This window comes from Zeus faber (assembly GCF_960531495.2).
Source record: "Zeus faber genome assembly, chromosome: 6".
Taxonomy (NCBI): Eukaryota; Metazoa; Chordata; class Actinopteri; order Zeiformes; family Zeidae; genus Zeus; species Zeus faber.
The window spans coordinates 4,871,448-4,896,695 of NC_137201.1; the positions used below are offsets into that span (position 1 = coordinate 4,871,448).

Below are 25,248 nucleotides of genomic sequence, written 5' to 3' on the forward strand. Positions count from 1 at the left end.
TATTATACATATATATTTTTGTTGTTGTTGTTGTTGTTTTACAGATGTTAATCGGCTTCTTAGGCTTTTAATTTGATACACAATACAATACAAAATATTAATGCAGTAATATTTTGCCCTAACCAATGTTATATTCACTGAACATTTTGGTTCACTCGGCATAAATGACAAAAAATACATAATTTCAAAATAAAGCAAACATATTGTGAATATTATCAACAATAATATGTATAATAATAATACATGTTATTATTATTATTATTATTATTATTATTATTATTATTATTATAATAATAACAATAATAATTGCAGGCAACCACCTCAACATGTCTATTAGCTCTGTGATTGTCATGTTTGGGAAACCTTTAGGCCAAACATGCCTGTAATGAGAGTTGAGGGTGAGAGTAATCAAAAAAAAAAAGGAAGAGCAATAGATGGAGGCAGCAATACACAGGGGCAACTTTAGTCGTGTGATTTGCAAATTACATTTTGAAGATTTTTCCCTAAACAGGCATAAAACGAGGGATTCAATTATATAGGTTCAGCCTGATTCTCATCTCACTTGTCCTACAAGACAATACTCTATCTATCTGGCCACAATAGCAGTTTTTATCTTGAGTAATGTGACATAATCTGTGATTTTTGTGATAAAAGGTCAGTTATTTGTAACATATAGCAGCCATAATTTTGTTTATAATTTGTAAAATAGAGTGGATTTGGAAATTCGGACAAGAAATGACAAGACATGTAAAATAATTGTTTTATTAAACAGTTGTCAAAACAGCTGGACAAAATAATCAAACAAATATCACAGTATTTATAAAGATCACACGACAATGAATAACCGTTCATTAAGATGGCAATCTTAGGCAATGTTAAATAAAATGGACAACTTGTATTAAGTTGTCAAAGTAAACAGTCTTTATAAACATTGTGTTGTATGGAGTTGTTTAATAAAAAAAGACAATGTTTGGGATGCACATTTTTATACCAACAGCTTGACATTTGGAATGTATGTATTAGAAAAACTAAGCCATATTAACAAAGGTAAATAACTAAATTATTCACCTTCATTTACCTTTTTTATAATTTTCTCTAACTTGGAAAATTATCATTGGATGGTGGAAATATTTGTCATTAAGTTGGTAGTTTTGTATTTTACCAGGTAATGGTGCATGATAGACATTGTTATAGTTAGGGTTAGGTTGCACTGCATCATTGCTGACTTCTAGAGTGCGGGCGATCTATGACATGAAGGCCACTAAACAACACATCACGGAAAGTGGACACCAAAACCAAAATTGGTATAAAGACAACTTCACAGAACTACAGAACTACAAAATGTAAAGATAATTCTACAATTACTACATGTGGACATAAAATAAGATAGTAACTTACATAAGACATTCATAGATATGTTTCAAGTCAATTCATGGCTCCATTTTAAATTGTGGCTTTGACGTACAATATTTTAACCATTTATTATTAATATACAGTATGTAAATATATATCTACACCTAGTACATCTGCTGCTTCCTGTATTTCAACTTCAGTAGCACATCTTCTGACATGTAATAATTGTTAATAATTTTCAACAGATAAGCAGTCATGTCTTAAATAATTGCTGTACTAATTGGAGTTTTTGTTCATGTGTTTCACCACCACAAGTAATATTTTTCTGTGATTCCTTTCATTTCAGTTATTGCAAATAACAATGCCCTAAAGAAGCTGTTACCATCGGCCATAACGAATTTTGTTTCAGAAGGGTCGCTCATTACTATAGATTTATATGTTCTAAAAGTATTATTTTAATGATTGGACTTAATGACTAGTACTGGTTCTTCATGACGCACCCTGTATTTAGTTTCATTATCTTTACTATTCATATGTATATTCTGTATTTCTTCATTGTCTAAAACATTTTTGGTATGGCCAGTAGTGACAGTAAATAAGTGATTTCTTATATTGTTGCACGTCTTTGGTACAGTTGCTGGCACAAAACTTGAATTATCATGTGTATCTTTCAATTCTGTGGGGTGGAATCCATGTCTTTTGTATATGTTTTTGCTACTGGATGGTTCACAGTATTCACTAACTCAGTGTTGTGTGTCAATAACATCTGTCTGTAGTCCGGTGATTTCAAATATCGGTTGACTTTGACAGAATGAATTATTACTATTTCAGAAATGATGGACAGATTCAATGTTGTTGTAGTAAGCTAGAGAACTACTGGGTGATTCATAGTCATACAGGCCAATTTTGTTTCTTGCAATAGTTAATAAACATGAATCATTATTATTTAACAGTGATTTCTTAATAGCTCTATCAATTGGCATAGCTACAGTATTTTATACAACGCAGAGTTCTAGTGATTTACACCAATGCAGCCAGTAAACGGCTTAGCATAGGTTATTTGGAATGTTATATTAAACATAGTTCTTCTTAATGGCAATTCTGTTATTGCAATAAAGTATCTTACTACATTACCTTATATTTGGCCAGACTTTCATATCCTGATAAAGGTTATTTCCATTAATCAAAACATTGTCTACGTCATTTGTGTCCATGTGCAAACATTCTGAATCTTGTTTTTCAGAATTGCTGTAAAACTCATAGCTGTACATTGTTGATTTCTGGTTTCTTCAAATTGTGAATTGTCCTGGTGAATTGAACCTCTTAACACCGATATGTATGGGAATCAACACCTTCATTGAAAATCAATCCATTAGCGTTTTTTTCATCAGATGTTTCTTCAGTACTATTTTTTTAAATATTGTGACTGACCTTGATGACTGGATTTTTTTGACAATGGCTTCTTTATTGGCATCTGTAAGAATAACAAAAATAGTTTTTGTGATTACCTTTCTTAACAATAACAATAAATACATGTATTTAAAAATATACATATATACATGTTATTCGTAATTACTACTTTATTGTACTTTTTAAGTTAGTAATGTACAATTGTGAAATTCAGTTTAATAGATAACTTGTCTATATTGTAATGCAGAAGAAATGTATGTAACTTTAACATTAATTTGGAATTAGAATTATTATGGAATAATTTGTCAAGATCACAAACTCTTTCTGCCTTTTTATTACAGTTTGTAAGGTTAAGTTATAGGAAAATGTTTATACATGACGTTTATAACAAAAAAGTATTTCATTTTTTATTTTAAACTATATCTTATCGTCGTTATAACTTATAACATTGTTGAATTGAAGTACATCCCGGATCTCTGTGACGTTAGATGGCATTGTGTATGTCAATTAAGACATTCAAGTTCATTTACGATAGCAGTTGAATTTACGTAATCTTTTTGTAAAGTTGAGTTGAGGTTTTTTTCTTGGATTACAATAAGTTCCGTTTCCATGAAATACGAAAATCGTTGTAGTAGTTCTGTTTGTAATTATGTTATGGTGTGTGGATGGTGTGGTTTGAGCAGCCACACCTGACCTGGGTCTAGGTAATTTGGGCCCAGGATCAGTGTGGCTGCATACCTGTTGCTTGTTGGTTGGTCTAACGAGCAACAGGTAAAACCCACACACACACACACACACACACACACACAAACACACACAGGAAAGGAGCCCTTGTCATGACACATGTCCATCTGCTCGTGGGCTAATTCCAACCAGCCCACTCTCTACAATAAACTGTGTGTCTTGTTGTTTTTTTCATTCATCCGGCAAAGTAATGTGGACCACGGATTTAAAATATCGATCTAACAGATCTACCGACATCTACCAGGAAAGAAGCTATATAAATACACACGTAAATCAATGGTTTGGTTATTTCTAAAGACTGCAAAGTCTGCTAAAGACCCATTCCACGCTGCCCTATGGACACGGTCCAACTGGACATTCTCAATCGGAATCTGTACATTTATGGTAAATAATAAGATGACGTCATAAAGTGTCTTACTGTAAATCTCATCTCGTTAATCTTAGAGATGTGTGGTGTTAACCAAGACCAACTGAATATTTCGGGTCAAATCTGTTCGGTTTTTCACTAATATCTGCTCCATATGTGGATCGATCTGGAGGAAATTTAAACCACGAGATCCTTGTGACATAGCAGTTTAAACGACATGTCAATTGTGTTCGTAGTTTATGCCAAAGTATGTGTTCCAGATAGTTTTACTTGGGTTGAACATATTTTGGTGTACTGGCTCGTCTATGTTAAAATCGTTCAAAATTTGGTAAGTTTTTACTAATAACTGCTCCGTATGTTGATCGATTTGAATGAAACTTCAACCAGGAGGTCTTTTTGACAGCGTGGTTCAAACAAAACATACTGTGTTTGTGTATTATGCCGAAGTTGGTGTTGCAGATAGTTTTAGGCTTCAAAATTCAGAGAATGTTTTTCTCTGAACAATAACAATAAGGGGCTGCCAAACAATAACAGCAATAGTGCAGGCTGGATCCTTAATAATAATATAATAATAATTATAATATAATAATAATAATAATAATAACAATAACCATAATAATAATAATAATAATAATAATAATAATAAATATGGCTGCAGGCAGCAATACACAGGGTCCAGTTAAGTCCTGTTAGGTATGTGTTACAGTTTTCGGAGTAATCTGAAACGCAGCATGAGTTTTCTGAATTTACTTTGAGCGCTGCATCATTTCTTTCACTCGTTTCCTAACTTTTTCAAGGTTTTCTAAGATTTGTTTGGTCTTTTCTACAACACGAGTATGACTAACCTCTAAGGATGGGTGTTCTGTCCACTCCTTCTTTACTGACTGCAGATGTGACTTGGTTGGGTTGCATTGAGAAAAACCTCAGGGGGTCGCTCCGAGGGGGTCGTGTCCACTACGAGGTCGGGCGGAAGCTGGGTTTTTTTTAACGTAGATTTAACGTTTCGGAAATAAATAGTGTATTAATAAAGACATGTGTACTTTAAACAAAGGATCTTATTTTTCATGTGCTTTTTACATTCACTGTGGACTTAAATGTAGACCAATCACCGTGCACTTGCATCAATGCATGTTCATCTTGTGTCCTTTAGTTTAAATATCCCTCAAGAACGGTGTTTAAACAATTATGATCATTCCTGGATCATGCAGTATGGACACAAAAAAAAGGACGGTTCCCCCAAAGGTTCTTAGAACTTCCTGTGGTGCGAAAACGCCTTCTGTGACTGTGATTATAGTTTTCGGGGTTTTGTAAAACAGAGCATGAGTTACAGTTTTCAGAGGTTCCTTTAAACGCAGCATCGGCTCAAGCTGTCTGTCTACCTGTAGCAAACGCTATGCCGTCCACAGGGCGCAGGTGGCTGGATGTGAATTACTTCCAAAAGACAAAGCTTGGACTTATATAACTTTGGATGACGATGTCACAAAGTCCCCCTCTCGCGAATCAAATAGCGCCAACATTCTTCTACTCCTGGTCTAATTGCAACAGTTTTTCACTGATTTCTGCTTCAAACGTACATTGGTATTGATCAAACCATGTCTGTGTGTACTGCGGTTGTCGCATTCCACATACCTTTCGCCCAATAAACAAGGAGATAAAAGGAAGCTCAGAGGATCTATTACATTTCACTGCATATATGTATGGAAGTATGTATATGTATGTGACAAATAAAAATCTTGAATCTTGAATCTTGAATCAAAGCCAAGGCGATCACAATGTTTTTTGAGCAATAACAAGAGGAGTCCAGCTGATAAATATAGTACAAAATATATAATAATAGAAATAAAATAAAATAAAAATAATAATATATTCCCCATAAAAGGACAAACAGAGGCGGCGCTACATATTTCTCTCCCATTATTTAGTTAAAATGGCTTAAACCCACTTCCGGTTCCGGGTTTGAATGTAAACAGTTGCGGGCTAGCTACATATCTAGATGCAACTGCTCGTCTGGTGCAAAAGCAGAATATTGTACTGAAAACAACACCATGCACCGTGGGGAACCAGGATTTATACACATAGTGGTACAGTTGCGTTTGAAATATAGTGGCATTGTAACTTAAATAATAATAAAAAAACTAGCAAACGTTAGCAAGCTAATATCTAACAAGCTAATAAACATGACCTGCTCATGTTAGCAGCGATCTGTGCGTCCAGGCTCCAGGTGATAGTTAATCTTTATGTCGTTTCATCGATGTTTAGTTAATACGTTCAAGTAGTAGTGATGAAGAGGAAAGGCAGGCGGGCTCGCCTGTGCGATGCTCCGCAGACAGACAGGACTCAGAGTCTCGCTGCCAGCGAGGTTAAGAAGAAACCATCGGGGAGACCACGGAAGACCAGGGGAGCTCCCCCCGGTCACCAAGACGTCTCCAGGGGAAAGGCCTCGCGTCTGGACACGGCCATGACGGCGGTGGACGTGACGCCAAACCACACTGACAACAGATCGAAAAGTTCAGGTGAGTCTTTGGGTTTTTTAGTGGAGTTTGTTCGCATCTCAACTGCTTGGGGAGAGCTGGTGATGGCGAACATAGGCTTTCAAATTGGCATCGAATGGTGATCGAAAGGGTGCGTTCAAAAACCTCAGATTTTTCAGAAGTACTGTAACATAATGGCTTAACTTTAACAAATACACATGTATTTACATTAAACAGCATTTCAAACCCTCCTTAAGATTTGTTCCTATGTAAAAACAGGGAAAGGGTAGATTTTACTTTTTTCCCACACACACACAGGACATTTAAGACCAGGTCAAAAGAGATCAAAAACTAGTCAAAACTAATTAAGATCTCACAATGAAACGGACATTTTCCTATGGACACAGGTAGGCTACCCACAGCTCTGTGCAGGCTCTGCCACGGGAAGTTCTCTCCGCGGAGCTTGCGGCACGCCTTCAACAAGTGGCCTCTGGATTTGGTCGAAGACCACAATGACGAGCCGGACGTGGCGGCCCAGCCGCCCCTCCTCTTCCATTCCGACTTCCAGCACCTGGTGGGGGTGCCGCTGGACCGCGACCCGCGGCTCTCAGAGTTCATCTGCAAGAAATGCCACGCCAACTTCTACAAGTGCCACAGCATCCTGCTCAGGTTCCTGCAGAGGGTCAATCTCCTGCCTGTTGGCAAGGAGAACACCAGAGATCGGTGAGGCTGACAGGAGAGACTGCAAGCTACTCAGAGGATTTGACAAACCAGTGTGTGTGTGTGTGTGTGTGTGTGTGTCAAACTGTCTTTTTTTTTTTCCCCAGGAAGTATGAAAAGTGTCCCCCATCGTTGATGAATATTGCTTCAACAAGTAAGTAAATAAATATGTACCTCTTCTTCGAAAACTGCTATTGTGGGAATCACTGAAATCTTCCAGACATACCTATCTATCTAAAAGCTACCCGACGGAGCATTTAATGGACCTAATGTTTCTTCCTCTGTTTTCCATTGATTGTTTTACTTGATTCCTTGCCACAGCACCGCCGTCCTTCACCTTAGACCATAAGTGCCTCCACAGCCTGGTCTCCTGGGCTCACCGCCACGGGGCTGGCTGCCAGTCCTGCCCCGACCTGCAGGGGGTGCGGGAAGGCCCACGCTGGGGTTCGGTCCGGGCCGTGTGGGGCTGTGCGGACGGCCACAGCTACGTCATGGACTCTCAGTGCAGCGCAACTGCCTCCGCCAGCCCCACGGCAGGCGAGCCGGGATACGCAGCCAGCATAAGTTGTGGCGTGTTGGGGAGGGGGTACGAGGAGGAGGAAGAGGAGGAGGAGGAATGTGGGAATACAAGGACTGGTGCTACCCAGACGATTCCAGCCGCAGCCACGCCGCAGACCCAGAGTTCAGGTCTGAGCGACAGCAATGTTGATGGTGAGAAGGAAAGGCCACAATACTTACTGTTCAATCCAGGATCCACGTCGGGGGGATGTCTGAACAGCCGTTTAGAAAACAGAACTAGCAATAAGTCCAGTTTTGTAAATTACTGTTTAGTGTGGGTGGGCAGGATCAATTCGATCTGATATTGATGGAATGGCTTAGGATCCAAATTCCGTATCGTTATGTTGACATTTTATCCATTATGATAATTTACACCAAATTTGCAGTGTACTATTGACATCTATTGCAAAAATATTTCATGAAATTTCATGAAATTCTAATACATACATCTTATATTTCTTCGTAAATATTCAAATGGTTGCACAACTTCCAAACAAAGTATCGACATTACAATTCTCGAATTGTAATCTTATCGATTCATAAATTGAAACGATATAATTTTTCAATCGATAAGATATTACAATTCCAGAATTGTAATATCATCAATATCATATATTATTATAATATAATATTATGTATTACATAATTTTTTTTTTTAACCCAGTCCTAATACTATTGTAATTTAAGATTGCGTGCCTGCCCGGTCTCTGTCTTTCCTCAGAATCGTAAATCATTTTTAATCTGTTAAACTTAGGCAAGTATCACTACTTCCTGTACCATTTTACTTCTGTGATGGCATGGATTTTGTTGGCTTGTTTGAATTTGCAATTTTTTCTTTTAAGAGTTCCCGGCGTGCGACGAGGCACTGTCCCCGGCTCCTCTCCAGCCGGAGGACAGAGATGTCAACAGCGAGTTTTCAGACAAGTAAGTTACAGCACACACCTGAACCATCACCACTGTGGTAATTGTACAATTTCACCCTCTCTTTCGGCTCCGGTGTCGTAGATACAGATGCTTGCGTTGGGACACTCACTCTTGAGCTGTTAGATCACGGTTGCCTGGTGATATGTGTTTGTCTTCGACCGGCAGAGACCTGTCCATTGAGGAGGAATTTGAGGAAGGAAGGAAGAGGATCATCTCCGACGACGAACTGTTCCAGCCGTTCCAGGAGAAGAGGTGTGGAGATGTAAACCTTTTCTGCGTCTTAGCCTTTCATCCGGATTGAATTAGTGATTTCACATTAGTTTGGATGATCATGGTGTATATACACAAGGGTAGTACACTTCTCTGAGCTGGTAAGCATTAATTGCATACTCTGTACTTTAGTATGTAGTTTGTTAGTAGGAATTTCACACTGAACTTAAATGGGATATAATTAAAATATAATTTAGAAAGTGGAAGTGTTATTTTGCACAACTGTAAAACAAATAAAATAAGTACTAAACATCTGAACACCATTCCAACACAATACTTCCAATAACTGTCATCCAGCGTTGTTTGTAGATAATATTTTTTTTGCTCAAGGTTTGACTTTTTAAATCACAATTTTTAAAAGTATAGAATCATCCGATCCCTGTGATGGATTCCATGAACAAAGGGGGCACAAAGGTCAAAGGCTCTGAGCTTCAGCGTTTCTTCTCCATGTGTCTCTCAGGCCCCGTGGAGTGACCGCGCCCAACAAGAGAAGACGAGCGGCCAACAGGCAAGAGGAGCCCAAAGTCAAAGGCAAGCCGGGACCCAAACCCGGCTGGAAGAACAAGTTCAAACCCCAAGGGTACTACGCACATGGGACTGTTTCTTGGGGACTGTATAAATATGGGACCTCTCTGCCAATACGTCATTAATATTTAAACTCGATTCTCCCTTTTTTTTCTTGTTTTTGTTATAACACTTCCCCCTCCCTCCCCCTTTGATTAATTAACTCTGAAAAACTGAATCAACCTTTATCGCTGTCTGTGATTTGAGATGATAATGGCCTATTAAACGTTTAGCCTTTTTCCAGTTATGTGTTCCTACATGCTTACTTAGGCATATTATCCCGGTTCAATCATGTTGTGTATTTTGTTTCTCAGCGAGGAGCTGCCCAATATCTACAAGTGTCTGTATCAGGGCTGTACGGCGGTCTACAGAGCTACCGACGGCCTAAAGGTCAGGATGAAGCCGCCGTACGCACAAGATTTTGGTCATGTGTTATTATGACTTGGACTCAAATTTGCATGACTTGGCTTTAAGAAAATGTAAAGACTTGGATTAGGTTATGTAGTTGGAGGTTATTTATCCAGAAGTATGTTTTGTGACCAGAAAGAAATGGGAGAAGTCAATGGAAAAATAAAATGTTACATTAAGGAAAGGAACATATACGGTCACGTTGTAGACAACTTCCATTTCGCTTTAAGGTCTTGGGACTTACCTGATGCTTGGGAAAACCATGACTTAAATTTCACAACAGTGTTTGTGCCTTCTCCAAGTCTAAAGTTGTTGTTGTTGTCCTGCTACTCAGAAGCACATTAAGGAGCAACATGAGGAGAACAGAGAGCGGCCGTGTCCTCACCCTGGCTGCAACAAGGTCTTCATGATCGACCGCTACCTGCAGCGACACGTCAAGCTCATCCACACAGGTGAGCGGAGGTGGATGTTATGACCAGTATGATCAACGTGCGAGTCATGGCTTCAGCGACTAACTGGCTAAGTCACCACACCACATTAAGAAGATCAACCAGTCATGCTTTCAGGTTCAGGCTTGTCTTTCTTTTCTTTTAACGTTTTCTGGAGCGTCCAAAAATGAGGACAGTCTGCCTGGTCGACTCGCATCGCTCTGGATGGGGACCAGCCCACGTACACTCAGCCGTAATAAAAAAATAATAAATCAAATTTATATTTTTATAGTAGATGTATTCATTTAATTTATTTTATGATGTTCATTGAATGAATTAACGTGCGCTACGTAATCCCTTGCGGTGTCCTGATGCGAGCCTGTGCCTTACGAAAGTCAGAACAAACTTTTAAATGACGCCTTGTAGATCTAATATGAGTGAAGGTCCAGCAACTGGCTTTTTTCTCGCCTCAAATTTGGTCGGCAACAGATTTTAGTGGACTGATGAGCTGCAAATCAGTGAAAGTTACAGAGTAAATTCAACATGGAACAGGTGCTGAAACCCCGTTCGCTGGCGTCACTTCAGACTTCCAGTGCAGTGGGAATATAACCAGGAATAAAGCCTTTGAAGGCATTAAGTTCTCTGGGGACCTCCCCACATCCTAGTTCCCCTCAGAGAGTTCCACAACTGTTTGGTGTGAAAACGCTTGATGTCCCTGCTCGGGGGTAGTACTTTTCAAAAGTCCAGGAATGACGGGGATGGTAGCTCAGGCGGTAGAGCTGGTGGTCTAGTAATCTAAAGGTTGCTGGTTCGATCCCAGGCTCCTCCTGCTAGCATGCTGTAGTGTCCTTGAGCAAGACACTTAACCCCTAATTGCTCCTGATGGCTGCGTCCGTCGGTGTTTGAACAATTGTAAGTCGCTTTGGATAAAAGCGTCTGCTAAATTACTAAATGTAAATGTAACTTTGGGGGTGGGGTTTGCGGTGCTGAACATTTCTGATTGGACAAGTACTTGCAGCATGTTATTTCAGACACAACAAAAAAAAAAAATCTGTAGCCGCAAACAGACTGTTTTTTATAGTTTGGTTCTCTGGCCTCCAGATTTTATTCAATACCCCTTCCACTGTAAATTTCACTATTGAGCTAAGTTTTGAGTGTTGTAACTGTCCTTGCTTTTAGTTATTGATAATTTAATTTACATTGTTTGTATACTCGCCTCTACTACTGACTGGAAACCTCATCGACTGTTTTTCACCTTTTTTCTTCTTTATTATCTCATTTTCTTCAAAGGTTTTTATATTCTGTACATGAATACAGTGATATTGTTTACCATTTTTGAAATCAACTTAATGTACTTTTTCCAGAGTAAAAAAAAAAAAAAAAAAAAAAAAACAATGAAAGATGCAAATGTTAGAAAGTACCCCTAGGTTGTGTAAGACAATGTTGTACTAGGTCAATCAGCTGTAAGAGTGAATGGATGTGTTGGTCCATCAGACTGGTGTCGACAAAATAATCTTGCTGTACATTTAAATCCATTGGAAGGGAAAGAGGGTTCCATAAATACTACCACAGCTGTGAATATATTAAGTATTTTCTACTGTTGGAATTTTCTTTGTTAAGCAGTGTTAAAATGATGTATAACGTGTCCCTATTATTTTCATAGGAAATTAAATGAAATTAATTCTTAAGAAAAGAACCCTCTCCAAACAGCCCTATTATTATTTACACACACACACACATACACCAACCAACATGTCTTGGTTGGTGTATAGTTTTCTGCATTACCGCCATCTACTGGACAGTTTGTTCTATCGTCGCAATGAAAAATGAAATGGTCGCTTTTTCGTACACTAGCAGACTAATTTGAATAATCTTCACGTGTGTTAAGACCGTGGTGGAAACACAGACAACAATGGGCTGAAAGAACCTTTTAGTTCCTGGGAATAAAAGCTCCAGGTACTTTGAGTGGAAATGCAGCTTTAGAAGGCTCCCAATATGAGGTCTGGCACTATTCAAATTGATTTTGGATAAAGAATAGCGCATTGAAATAAGAAGCCACGTCGACATCATGCTTTTCATGTTTCCAAACACTTTTTTTTGTTAATGCAAACAATATCACCCCCACCCATATGAATGTTTCTTCTCTGCTATGCAGGGGATTAGATATTAACAAGGAGTAAGAGTATCATTAAAAGGGACATGACAACTAATGGGTGCAAATGTATCAGCTGTTATTCAATTGGTTTGCTTTTGTTGTATTTGAAAATATACGAACGGTGAACGGTGCAAACATGAAACTGAAGGCTGATATGGAGGAAACCTTGTGACAGAAACAGGAAAACATGTGACACTGTGTTTATGCATCTTTATTTATTCTGGAAACAGAGTGTAAAAGCATGTGCACTGTCCATTAAAAGACATTTTGATAGAATCACATAGTGGATAAATATAGCAGAATTATTAATCTTGCAGGCAAGATGATTTGCAGATAGTAAAAAATAGTTGATGTTGGTCATATTAGATGCTGATGTCATTTCTTAAATATCTTTTGTCAATGGGCTGTCAGCTCATTTTTAATTCATACCTGTTAACCTGAACAGCCTGGAGCTGAGCCCCAAACTCACCCTGCTAATGCCATTATCTTGCACTTTTCCAGAGGAGCGAAACTATATCTGCGATCAGTGTGGTCAGACCTTCAAGCAGAGGAAACACCTCTCGGTTCACCAGATGCGCCACTCTGGAGCCAAACCTCTGCAGTAAGTACTCCAGCTGCGGGTCTCTTTGATACCAGAACACGGCAGAGTGACCACGACTTAGTTGAAGTAAACACATTTTTGTTCCAAAATACCAATAATGAAAAAGTTATAATCTGGATTTTGTCAAATAAACGTTACGGTAGAACCTCATTTATATGAACCCTGCAAGGATGACAAACCATCCCTAAATGGGTCCAATTAGTTTTCTTTTTAGGCTGTTTACTCGCAGTAAAGTCCTTTGACGTAAAATCAATCCGTGAAACATCTGTAACTTTAGCCTGTGAATGAGAAGTCTTATCAGATGCATAATCGTAGGTGAAATTAGATAAATCTTTCCGCCAGGTGCGAGGTGTGCGGCTTCCAGTGCCGCCAGCGAGCGTCCCTCAAGTACCACATGACCAAGCACAAGGCAGAGGCCGACCTGGAGTTCGCCTGCGTGCTGTGCGGCAAGCGCTTTGAGAAGGCCCACAACCTCAACGTCCACATGTCCATGGTGCACCCGCTGACGCAGGGGGAGGCCCTGAGAGGCGAACCCCGCCCCCAGCCCCACCCGCACCCCCAGCCCTACCCAGACGTCCAGGCCATCATCGAGACTGAGGAGATGGTTCTGCAGCAAGACCAGGACAGATGACGGCCGGGAAGGCGGGATGTTCAACGCCAGCGTTTTTAAAGGAATTGCCAGACTGCTTTTTCGCTTCCACAAACTGGTGAATTCATTTTGATTGGAACAAAGTCTCTTTCCCATTAAACGTTGGACGATCCGCCACTTTTGTAGGTTAAGCGGATCCTTCTTTTGCCGTTGTTGACAATGGACGAGAAGACCCCCTGCCAACACTCATTTCCTCTGTTACCGCAAATGACTTTCTTGTAAGTGACTCCGATGTGATCAAAGTGTGCGTGTGTATATGTCAAGATATTCCTTTTTTATTCGTGAATAACATTCTCAACTTCCTGGCAATACTTCAATATCACTGCATCTACGCCGTCGCCATAAACTACATTTGATACGTTATGACCATGTACTGCTGACAATTCAATTCACAACATTCAATTTTCTTTGTTGTTGCATTGCATTGTTATTCCAAGAATAAAAGCTATTAAGTCTTAAGTTACAGAGGAAGAGAGAATGGCTTGAGAATTTCAGAATGTATAACTTGTACCACATGGCCAATAAATAAACTTTCAGTCCGGACTTAATATTACCACAGAATCATCATCAGAACAGGAACGGGCTACAGTCTTTGTGTTTAATAGTCCAGGGTGAACATGTTAAAGCGCATTCATCAAGTGGGAAAACATCCCACTTCCGGGCTTGAGAGCCTCAATGAGCGACTGTCTACAATAGTGGTGGGCGCTTGCAGAAAAAGAAAGAACCTTTGGTTCAGAAGAAGTCCATTTCCTGGCATAGGCTGTGTGGGCTGAGGTGCGTTGTCAGCGCTGCAGCGACCTCGGGATCCAGCTCTGCACACAGCGACTCCAGCTGCAGAGCAACACACATCTTTATTCATTTAGACTCCAAAACCATCAGCCTCATGTTTCATGATGATACAGTTCCACTATATTGGTGTGTGTGTAAGGGTTATAGATATAGAAATACAGAAAAACTATTATGGATAGAAAACATTCCATATGTACACATTGACTTCAATACAGATTTTCAGTTTTTAATTTTGGAAATACTGTACGTAAACAGGTTTTCTATTGTGCTTGTTAACGCAAATAGCTAATCAGCCAATCACATGGCAGCAGCTCATTGCATTTAGGCATGTAGACATGGGGAGGATGACTTGCTGAAGTTCAAACCGAGCATCAGAATGGGGAAGAAAGGGGATTTAAGTGACTCTGAACGTGGCATGGTTGTTGGTGCCAGACGGGCTGGTCTGAGTATTTTAGAAACTGCTGACCTAATGGCATTTTCACGCACAACCATCTCTAAGGTTTACAGAGAATGGTCCGAAAAAGAGAAAGTATCCAGTGAGCGGCAGTTGTGTGGATGAAAATGCCTTGTTGATGTCAGAGGTCAGAGGAGGATGGGCCGACTGGTTTGAGACGATAGAAAGGCAACAGTAACTCAAATAACCACTCGTTACAACCAAGGAATGCAGAATACCATCTCTGAACGCACAAGTCCAACCCTGAGGCAGATGGGCTTCAGCAGCAGAAGACCACACCGGGTGCCACTCCTGTCAGCTAAGAACAGGAAACTGAGGCTACAATTGGCGCAGGCTCATCAAAAATGGACAGTAGAAGTTTGGAAAAACGTTGCCTGGTCTGATGAGTCTCGATTTCAGCTGGGACATTCAGATGGTAGGTCAGAATTTGACGTTTACAACATGAAGCAGGGATCCATCCTGCCTTGGAGCATGGTTGAAACGCCACAGCATACCTGAGTATTGTTGCTGACCATGTCCATCCCTTTATGAGCACAGTGTACCCATCTTCTGATGGCTACTTCCAGCAGGATAATGCACCATGTCACAAAGCTCAAATCATCTCAAACTTGTTTCTTGAACATGACAATGAGTTCACTCTACTCCAGTGGCCTCCACAGTCACCACATCTCAATCCAATAGAGCACCTTTGGGATGTGGTGGAACGGGAGATTTGCATCATGGATGTGCAGCCCACAAATCTGCAGCAGCTGCGTGATGCTATCATGTCAATATGGACCAAAATCTCTGAGTAATGTTTCCAACACCTTGTTGAATCTATGCCACCAAGAATTAAGGCAGTTCTGAAGGCAAAAGGGGTCCAACCCCGTACTAGCAAGGTGTACCTAATTAAGTGGCCGGGGACTGTATGTCAAAGTTTTAACAAACGTCCATTCAGACCATTTGTCGTTTATGATCTGAAATTGGGAGCTGGGCGCCGCTGAGTGATGGCCCACTGCTCCTAGATACGTGAGATACTGGGATGGGTGAAATGCAGCAAACTAATTTCTCACGGAGGGATTAATAAAAAAAACAAAAAATAAAAAATAAAATGAACATTTCAGTTTGCGACACTGAACCAGAACCAGAACCAGAACCAAGGGTGTTGCTGCGTTTCAAAATTCAAGCCACCAATGTGTCAAGTGCCTCCGGTGGCACGACTTTTATCCCCGCTCCCCACACCAATGCAACTGAATGGAGGAGAGGCCAAACTCAAGTCAGGCCTGTTCCAGATCACCCTAAAAGGGGTTAGTTTGCAATAACGACCGGCTTGCTGTACATAATCCCTTACTAGTATTGAACTTCGACACCCGGGCCGAGCGTGTGGTGTGTTCTGGTTACCTGTCTCAGTTGGCTGGAGGAGAGAGCGGCCGGTGAAGTTTGGGAGATGCTGCTCAGTAGGAACCGCTGGGCTCGGCCCAAGATCTGTGAGAACCACAAACAGAGTTGTGGTTCCTTCGTTGAGTTGTGTGTGTGTGTGTGTGTGTGGCATTACCATATATTTATAAACTCGCCTCTCGGGTTTGGGCTTCTGTGATTGGATGAGGAGCGTGTCCATCCAGGAAAAGTTGGAGCAAAGAGGTGTAGCAGAGGACAGCGGTGTGGAGGAAGCCTGGACACCTGACCGCCCTCTCCAACAGCTCTGGGCTCTGTTCTAGCAGTAAGCTAGAGATCGAGAGTATAAATCATTTTGCAAAAAAGTAGCATGGCTCCCTGGGACACACCATGTTTGTTGATGAGTCCACTTATTATTACTACCAGGGTTCAAAGGGGCCTGAGACTATAAGAAAATGGTTGTGGGACAGAATCAGAATCCTCTTCCTCTATTGTGTCCAAAGCAAATGATCAACTGGGCTGAACAGCCGCTTACCTGTAAAACGCTAAAGGCCTCATCCTTACGTACTCGTCCAGTGCCAGCAAGTCGACAGACTGGTAAAGGCCTTCTTCTAGTGTGTGGATATGGGGTTTGGGGGAGGGGTACAACACACACATTCTTACGTTACAAAAAACAGGACGGCAGTAGAATGACTACAGTGGCCAATTACAGATGTCTGGCTCGAGTAAAGGGCCCAAGAAAAACCGTGACGCTGTACCGGCCGCAGGAGACTTGAAGATCAGCAGCCAGTCGGCTGAGTCCACAAGTGCGCTCAGGGTAGCGGCGCACACCTCCCCGGCCACCTGCCTGCCCTTCTCCTGAACGGCATTACAAGAGTGTTAGAGCAACATCTCCCATCCCGAAAACGGGGTGGGAGGCCTTTGAGAGAAGTAATGGAGAGAGATCAAAAATAAGGAGAATCTTGGGAGATGCTCAGACACAAGCCAGCTTTGATCAACATGAAAGTGTCTCTAAACGACTGCTTCCCCGTTATCATCAGTAGAAAATGTGGAATTGAGATGCACAAGACCTTAAAAGTGTTTCCAATTCAGTAACTATCCTGTCATACAATAATATAAACTAGAATAACCTTGATAATATCCTAGCAGTTTGTTCGCGTCAGTGTTTAGGAGGTTGGAAAAAGGGTTATTTGTGAGAGGAGGCCTAATTGAGAAACAGCAATTAGCTAAAAAATCGACAAGGAATCTCTTTTACACACACACACACACACACACACACACACACACACACACACACACACACACACACACACACACACACACACACACACCTTTTACAATAGATTTGTATGCCCTGAGGAAATTGTACCCAAACACAAACAAACGTGGATGATGTAATCTTGACGTCAGATTTGTTTTTCTAGGACGGTATTGTACGCCACAGCAGGCCGTTTCCATCACCCTGCATGGAAGTAAACGTCGGAATGGAATCGGACTGGAATTTGAATTGAAACTAAATTAGGCGATATTTCTGGAATTCGACAGGGACGTGAGCTGATACTTAATAAAAGAAAAAACCTCAACAACAAATTAAAAAAAATAAAAATAAAAAAAAGCCTGAACTGTCAGGGTTTTGATCCGTGTGTCCATTGTTTTCTTGCTTGTTTGTACCTGTGGGTAGAGGATCGTTGACAGAAGGTCGGTAACGCACAGAAAAAGCAGGAAAACCAGCACCTGACAGGAGAAAATGTAAGTGAAGTATTGAGAAAAGGTGGAAAAAAAAAACAAAAAAACCCCCCCAAAACACACAAACACAGTAGTATCTGGTCAAAGGTCATATTTGACAAGATTAACTCTTTAGGGAAAAAAATTACAAGTAGATAACAAAAAAAAGTTGCTTTCCTTAATTCTGATCTTAATACTGAAAATATTAAATATACTGTAAATAGTGATAAACAGAAAAAAACAACATGTTTTTGTCAAAGGGAAACCACTCAGTTTAAATCATATAGTCAGTAGTCAACAGGGGCGCTCCATGAGATGGCTGCCATTTGGCCTTTCTGGTTTCAGAATGATCAATAACACAGAATTTTTTTTTTTGACATTTCGTCATATAATATACTGTACATGTTGAACTTCACAGAAAACATTTTCCCCCCACCTATGGCATAAAAGCCTTGTTTTTTTTTTCATCAACCATCACACATGCATCACTTGTGATGGGGTGGAACATTTAATCCAAAAAATGTACTCACAATTCATAAATTCATCAGATAATAATTATCAATAAATAACATGTTTTTTTTCTCCATAAATATCAATTTTTATTTTTTTTACTTTTCTGTATCTATCATCAGTGACAGGGCGGATAGGTTATGCTTAAGAGAACCAATCAAACATGATAAAACATCAAATTATCAGGAATAAACAATATCAAAATTGAACAGAGTTTGAAGGCTTAAATGACATCACTTCCTCTTTTTGATGTCACATTAAGCAACAGTCCATTTGTTTCGGAGGGTGTGACGGGGGAAAGCCAAACTGAGGGACACAAATAAATGATCATGTGCAGTGTGGATGGTGAAAACAGATTAACTTTTGAAATACGGACATGAAAATAAACAGGTGTCTTTTGAAATAATAGTTATATATAAAAACACTGTACAAACTATGATCTACTATAATTGTCTTAAATTCTTTTCCAGTTTTGCTCGAGCCAGTGGTAGCAACCTAGCTCGCTCCTGCCCCCTACTGACATGAGTGGGCGACAGAGGTACTACAGGGGTATCTGAGCGGAGGAAACACAACTTCCCTGTTCACCATAGTACAACACTTGTCTATCTACTTAAAAACAGACAGGGCCATGTAAGTGAGATCCCTCATTTACATTACGTTGTCAAGCAGCGACTTCCATTTACCTGTCTCTCTTGTCCGTCCTTCCCCTGTCCCAGCGTCTCCATGGCAACCCTAAAGCTCCGGCTCTCCTGCTGGCGCCCTTCCGGGCCCACCCAGACCCGGTGCAGGCTGGCGGCCAACAGCACGGGTGGAGCTGAGGGCATGGCGGGCGACACTCCCCGCAGAGAGCTGCGGAACATCGTACAAATAGTCTTAACTACGAGTGAAGTCTTTCAGGTGACTGGCTGAGGTTTGCCATGGAATAGTAAAGGTCCAATGACCTCATACACTCTTCACATCAGCAGCACTATGGTACTGTTGGTATTTGCGCTCCTACAGTTTCTGAGTGCAATTGCACTTTTACGCCACTGTCGTAAAACTCAGTCTGGTGACCAAAAATAATTTATTTTACCGGACAAATCTGAACCCTATCGATCACGTTTCAATAACCGTCCATGTTAGGGACTCAATATAACGTACACCTAGGTTACAGCGCCCCTTGCATGGACCTGGCAGCTTCAGCGAGCACTCAGTCAACCGCTCCCCTGGAGAGAGAGGGCGTGGCAATCGCCCCCCTGCTACCAGTGCAGGTACCGGATGTGCTCGGCCCGGGAAATCGGCTCACACACGCACGAGTCAGAGGGTGAAACAGACCCCGTGGCGCAATGAGAGTGAGGGCCGGGTGCTGGGCGCACCACTGGCCTGTTCATCCGCGCTGTTGGGAGGTGGAGCGCCTACATTTTGTAGGAGCATTATTACCGGACATTTTGACCGGCATGTTTATAATTCATTGGTTTTTTTTTATTCATTTTACATGACAAAAAAATGTCATTACCGGAGCCAAATGTCAAGGAAGTGACGTAGTGCCGTAAAGCGGAACACACTTTTCCCACAGTTTCGTATCCAAACACCAAAGTTGCATAGTGCAAGAACAGGCGTTTGGGGGGGGGGGGGGTGGTGGGTGGGAATGAAAGAGGTGCCATTCTCCATATTACAAGTCAGTGAACCATCAAAATGATTCTGTAGCTGTTATTTTAAAGTAAGAAAAGTTAGAGTTCTTGCTTTAACACCACATTTAAAACGAAAGAACTTGCTGTTCAAGTGAGTGTTTCAAATTCTTTTTCCTCCACAATCGCTAAGCTTGGCGGTCTACAGGGTGGGTTTTATGCAGATAAAGAGGGTCAAAGTTCAAAGACCTGGGGTCAAATTTGATTCACTTGTTACATGAGGTTGTTATTTCAGACATGGAACTCGTTTTTTCCAGCCCGACTGGGACTCGTTAGTCCAGCGGTCCCCAACCTTTTTTATGCCGTGGACCGGTAATACGTCAGACGGCTATCAAGGCGTGACGGAAATATAGGCCAAACGGCATTAAAAACAACAGGATACGTATTATCTGGATAACTATAATAATCTATTGTGAGCAAAAAAACATTAAACATTCAAGTTTAGTCTTGTTATTCATTTCAAGTCTTGGAAAACAGACATCAGAATCTAGCTTGCGCTCGTCCAAAAGAGGAAAAACACACCTCTTCCAGGAAACATTTTAAGCAAAATGTGATTGATCGTTAAACTACCAGGTCAAAAATTCTTAAGAACAAATAGATGGCACCGGGATCAACTAAAGCAAATAAAACAATATAAAACAACATAAAGTGCATACAATTTACAACTCTCCATAACGCTGAATCAGTTGGAGCTCTGGGCTTGTTTCTCTGCAACGAGACGCTCCCATCTCGGGGTAATGGGAGACAATGACCCCTGAAGTGTGTTCCGAATGTCCAGTTGCGGTGACTGCAGAAAACCCTGCTTCACAAAGATATGATGTTGCAAATGGAAGCAGGGTTTTCAGTGCCTTTGTGGCGATCTCAGGATATTCTGCTTTGATTTTGATCCAGAATGTCGACAGAGTTATTGTCTCAAACATAACCTTTTAAAGCCGCCATCATTTGCGATCTCCAGCAGTTGATCTTCCTCCAGCACGGGCGTGCTCGATTCACCTGCTGCGTTCACAAATGGATCGCGAATCCATTCCTTCCCAGTTTGCGGGTCTTTTGTTTTTTGGAAGTAACGCTCAAACTCTTTCGAAAGCAAAGATAGGTGATCCTTCACCATCTTGGAGAATGGAGGCCGAGGCTCAGTCTCTTCTAAAACCCCTGCCATTGTTCAAAACATGTCAAATGTCCCTCTGTTCACTCGCCGCAACCACAATTCCAGTTTGGCTTTGAATGCAGCTACTTTATCTGCCAACTTGAAGACAGTTGTCCTTCTCCCCTGAAGCGATAGATTGAGTTCATTAAGAAGGTTGAACACAAATAAATAAGCGAGTTTTGCGACCCATTCCATGTCACTGAAATGTGCTGCCAGTGGTGACTTTTTTTCTGAAAGAAATCTCTGCAGCGGCTCTCGTAACTCAAACACTCTGTCCCGTGATCTACCTTTAGATAGCCACCTTATAAGAGAAGGCGTTTGTGCTCTGTGTCCATCTCTTCACAAAGCTGCCCAAACAGACGCCAGTTAAGGGCATGTGCTTTGACGTAGTTGATAACTTTAACGACATCATGCATTACGTTGTTAAGTTCAGGTGACATTTTCCGGCTAGCCAGCATTTCCCTGTGAATGACACAGTGTGTAGACCTGCATTCAGGTGCAACCTCCTCAAACTCGAGCGGTGAACCCAGAAAGCCGCCCAGTCATGGCAGCAGCTCCATCCGTGCATACGCCAACACAAAAGGACCAGTCCAGTCTTCCTGACACGTAATCATTCAGTGACTTGAATAGCTGTGGCTGTGGTGTTGGTCGGCAACAAAAGTGCACCTAAAATGTCCTCATGCACATCCTCCTGATATATATATCGCACAAAAACCAGTAGTAATGCCTTGTTGTCAACATCCGTAGACTCTTCCACCTGGATTGCGTACCACGGGGACTCTTTAACCCTCTCCAATAATTGTTTCTCAATATCCTCCGCTATTTCGTCAATTCGCCTTGTGACGGTGCTGGCCGACAGACTGTCTTTGGCAGCTGGCAGGATCAACTCTTCACCAATAGTGAAGGCTTTCTTAGCCTTGGTAATGCGATCAGCTACTAAGTATGAAGCTCTCAGTGCACTTGCATTAGTTGATGTGGTGGCCTTCAGTAATTGCTTCTGTCCCTTCTTATCACTTTTTTTTCCTTTAAAAAAAAACTCCAACGGCTTGTCTTTTAATGCCGGGTGCCGTGTCTCCAAGTGCCAAAGTAGTTTTGAAGGCTTCATTGACTCATTTGCTAGCCTGTCACCACATATGATGCAGAGGGGGTTCGGCGAGCATGAATCACCTGTCGCAATGAAGCCGTATTTTAGATAGGACTCCTGCTATTGTCTTTTAAATGTGGCTTTCTTTTTCTTAGCGGTAGCAGACTCTTCTTCTGTCTCCTCATTGGGCCTTTTCCCCGTTGCAAAGAAGAAGCTCTCCAAGGATGTTTGTTTTTTACTCATTTTAGCAAGCTTGTGGGCTTTATTTTTACGGTATCGTGTAACCTAGACAATTTCCCTGACGTGCAAAAAAAAAATCTGAAAGTTTTATTTTGAAAATGACAGGATGTCATGACATTTTCAAAATAAAACATCTTTAAGATTCTGAGTCAATAAAACGAAAATAAGACAAGTTATTTATTCTTTCTTTAAATTTGTTTCTAATTTTTCCCCCGTTTTTCTCCCAATTTGGTGGCCAATTGTACCCGCTTTCTTCTCCAATTAACCACTCCTTATATCGCGAGTCCGCAGCAACGCGACTCTGGAACCGGCGTATGTGTAGAACCGCCAACTTTGAGGCGGGACTCGCTGGCCATCGACCGTAATTCCAGTATCGACAGAGCCGCATATTCTTTGCTATGAACTACTTCCGGCTTCCCTCCCCCCATCCCCTAGGGCGGATAGCCAGTCTGCGGCTTGAACCGGAAGCCACGCCCCGAAGCCAGAGAATGACTAGCACCGCTGGGATTTGAGACGAGGCAGCGATGGTCAGCATTCAGCGAGCGTCTTTACCTCAGACATCTGGAGGCCCGCAAGTTATTTATTCTTTCCCCAAGGTTGGGGACCGCTGCGTTAGTCGACACATTTGATGAGGACAATTAGGACAATTCCATAATGTGCTGATGCCTACGATGGGATGGAAGAGCTGTACCTTCGGGCCCAGTGCTGACAGTCGGCAAGGAGACGCAGCTTCTCCGGAAGAAGATCCTCTCCATGCAGACGAAGCCACAGAGAAGACAGTACAGGGGACAGGCGGTCCCACCAGTGCTGTGCACACACACACACACACACACACACACACACACACACACACACACACACACACACACACACACACACACACACACACACACACACACACACACACACACACACACACACACATCACTAACGACGAGTCCACTAAGAGTAATATCAGTGAAAGCTTTGTGATATTAATATAGGAGAGGAGAGGATTCGGTACCACCGTGGAGACCAGGAGCAGAGGACAACAGAGGCTGATCTCAGACCAGGCCCTTTCGACTTCTCTGGACGGGTGGTCGCAGCGCACACTGGCGCTCAGCATTCCCTGGGGGATGGAAAAAGAGTGATTTGAAAGGGAGGAAGTGTAAGAAGAGGGAGAAACCAAGCTGGATGATGGCGGGGGGTGGGGGGGTGAATTTTGGCGGTCTTACCTGTAGGAAATGTGCGGTGAGGTGATAGGGCACAAGTCCAGCCGGAGAGCAGACCTTCCTCTGATGAAGGGAAGCAGAAAGGAGAAGGACGAACGGACAGGAAGAAGACAGTCAATTCTATTGTCTCCTTACATGAAGGAAGGTTGTGGTGGAGATGACTTCCTCTAACGGTGGCGACAATGACCTTGGGGGTCAGAACATCAATGCCACCAATCTCCACCCTCATCCTGCTCCGATATGAGTCAGTTGGACCCGCCACTCCGTCTGGGTCAGTTCCTTTGACTGCGGTGGCGCGTAAGTGGTTGTTGTAGCTTAAATCTTTACTATGAATGATTGGCGCTCCAAAATTTCACAAGCCACGCTACGTTGGTGACTGTGGGCAAGTCCACCAGTGAGAATTATTTGACAATCAAAGTTATTTCAAGACCAGTCATTCAAGAAAAAACATTTGGTGAGGAACAATCGTGATCCTTCAGTCTAAATTCATGACCCCAAATTTGAAAATGAGTACAATATTTATTATATATTAAATGCATTTTGCCTCTTTGATTATTTATTTTAATGCAATTTTGTGTATTTTCTTTTATTAGCTTATTTTTAGCCCCGTTTATTTTATTTATTTGATAATTTTATTCTTCTTCTTTGTAAATGCATTTTGGTTGTTTGCTTTGCTTTTATTGTTGCTATTTGATGCCCGTCTTTGAATGCAAATCACATCGAATTTCACATTGTGTATGAAAGGTGCTACACTGTACAAATAAAGGTTATTCATATTATTTTGAGAATTTTTTTCATGTCTTTTGATGTCCTGCTGTTTTGTTTTACAGAGTCAAAACTTAGTATCATTACTCCTGGACTTCCTGCTTTATTTACATACATACAGAAAATGTATTCAGTGTCAATCATTGCATTGTAATATCTACAAACTAATTGTCTCAAGGCATCCCTGGTGTTTGCTTTTCAGAGGAGTGTTTGTCGCTTTTCAACATGGTACATAGAACAGCGCAGTGTCGTACCTGATATGTGTTTACGTGCTCCATCAGTGCACTACAGTCCAGAGTCTCTCTTCCTCTTTCATTCCTCACCCTAACACACAATTCCGCTGGAAGGGCAAGGAGGACTCTGTGCGACACACACACACACACACACACACACACACACACACACACACACACACACACACACACACACACACACACACACACACACACACACACACACACACACACACACACACACACACACACACGTATGTGAGTTGTGTCTTTTTCGGAGTGTATTCGCGTCTCAATGTGTGTGTGCGTGTTTGGTAGACCTGCTCCAGGTGTGAAGCGTGTGCTGCATGCTGAGTTCTTGGCCGATGCTCGGTGAGTCAGAGGAGCAGCGCTGGGACACCAAATCTAACAGGAAGTGACACGCGCCGTC

The 25,248-nt window shown here is 41.6% G+C and overlaps 2 protein-coding genes across 2 annotated transcripts; one reads left to right on the plus strand and one right to left on the minus strand.

Annotated features, from left to right (window-relative positions):
- Positions 1-5,856: 5,856 nt before the first annotated feature.
- znf276 (zinc finger protein 276) lies at positions 5,857-14,394 on the plus strand. Its single transcript, XM_080002412.1, has 11 exons — positions 5,857-6,387; positions 6,753-7,068; positions 7,173-7,219; positions 7,387-7,776; positions 8,466-8,547; positions 8,713-8,799; positions 9,278-9,397; positions 9,696-9,771; positions 10,124-10,241; positions 12,874-12,973; positions 13,316-14,394. The coding sequence occupies exons 1-11, from the start codon at positions 6,156-6,158 to the stop codon at positions 13,602-13,604; spliced, it is 1,857 nt and encodes a 618-aa protein (XP_079858538.1). The 5' UTR covers positions 5,857-6,155; the 3' UTR covers positions 13,605-14,394.
- Positions 14,355-24,920, minus strand: LOC307231585 (Fanconi anemia group A protein homolog; the record flags this gene model as incomplete). The annotated part of the gene is made up of 11 exons (XM_080002350.1): positions 24,840-24,920; positions 23,824-23,883; positions 23,613-23,717; positions 23,301-23,416; positions 19,158-19,323; positions 17,911-17,973; positions 16,998-17,097; positions 16,775-16,850; positions 16,419-16,569; positions 16,246-16,329; positions 14,355-14,453 (listed from the first exon to the last, which is right to left on the minus strand). Exons 1-11 carry the CDS (start codon positions 24,861-24,863, stop codon positions 14,355-14,357), a joined length of 1,044 nt encoding a protein of 347 aa, XP_079858476.1. The 5' UTR covers positions 24,864-24,920.
- Positions 24,921-25,248: the final 328 nt, after the last annotated feature.

Bases quoted from the DNA above. Each gene is read 5' to 3' on its own strand.
- znf276 (XM_080002412.1), top strand. From the start codon at position 6,156: ATGAAGAGGAAAGGCAGGCGGGCTCGCCTGTGCGATGCTCCGCAGACA. The intron at 8,800-9,277 runs GTGTGGAGATGT...TGTGTCTCTCAG, and splicing joins CAGCCGTTCCAGGAGAAGAG to GCCCCGTGGAGTGACCGCGC. The intron at 12,974-13,315 runs GTAAGTACTCCA...TCTTTCCGCCAG, and splicing joins TCTGGAGCCAAACCTCTGCA to GTGCGAGGTGTGCGGCTTCC.